The sequence below is a fragment of the Dendrobium catenatum genome, unplaced genomic scaffold, assembly GCF_001605985.2.
Source record: "Dendrobium catenatum unplaced genomic scaffold, ASM160598v2 fragScaff_scaffold_282, whole genome shotgun sequence".
NCBI classification, from domain to species: domain Eukaryota; kingdom Viridiplantae; phylum Streptophyta; class Magnoliopsida; order Asparagales; family Orchidaceae; genus Dendrobium; species Dendrobium catenatum.
In genome coordinates this window covers 224839-225551 of record NW_021318744.1, presented here as the reverse complement: position 1 = coordinate 225551, position 713 = coordinate 224839, and the positions used below count along the sequence as shown (strand labels likewise).

The following is a 713-nucleotide window of genomic DNA, read 5'->3' as shown; positions in this document are numbered from 1 at the left end:
TTAAGAAAAAAAAAAAAAAAAAAAAAAAAAAAAAAGTTGATTTGTTTAAGCAATAGCAATATATACTTTTTTTGGTTTATGGAAAAGCTCATGGATTAGTATAAGTTACTAAAATCTAAAATTTAAGAAAAGAATTTACCAGTTAATGAATTTCATTCCCCTAATTGCAACCTCTTCATTTGGCTCTCTCACATTAGGTTCCCATAAGGTATCTTCATTACTTTCGATCTGAGGATAATCTCACGGTTATAAACAATTATCACAAACCTTACCACATGTAATCCAGAGAATATAGCAATTACCAGTGAAAAATCAACTGCAGGGAAAAGTGTCTGATATTCCCTTATGGTTCTCCTCCTATCACATGGGTGAACACCCTGCAGAAATCAAGTACACAAAAGTTAGTGCAAAGAGAATAAATCCTTCATCCATCACAGATAACCATGATAAATGGAATATTAAGCATTGCATTTTTCACTTGTATGAAATATATATAACTCTAGCAAAACATTTTCTAACATCATAAGAAAATATGAGATGAACCTATACAAAAAGGAATGCAGTGCAATGATTCTAATGATGGTTTTCAATTTGAAGAATGGGAGCACAACTTAAGGAGGATACGAGAGAGAATCAAAACATTTTCTAACATCATAAGAAAATATGAGATGAACCTATACAAAAAGGAATGCAGTGCAATGATTCTAATGATG

General features: G+C 30.9%; 1 protein-coding gene across 1 annotated transcript in view; it reads right to left on the bottom strand.

The window, feature by feature from the left end:
- LOC110116251 (phosphoglycerate mutase-like protein 1) overlaps positions 1–466 on the bottom strand; it is a 6530-nt gene extending 6064 nt beyond the window's left edge. Inside the window, exons 1-3 of the mRNA XM_020849763.2 lie at positions 443–466; positions 303–377; positions 140–228 (exon numbers count right to left, since the gene is read on the bottom strand). Of these exons, the coding sequence (XP_020705422.2) occupies positions 140–228; positions 303–377; positions 443–466 (188 nt within the window). The remainder of the gene's footprint in view (positions 1–139; positions 229–302; positions 378–442) is intronic.
- Between the last annotated feature and the right edge of the window lie 247 nt (positions 467–713).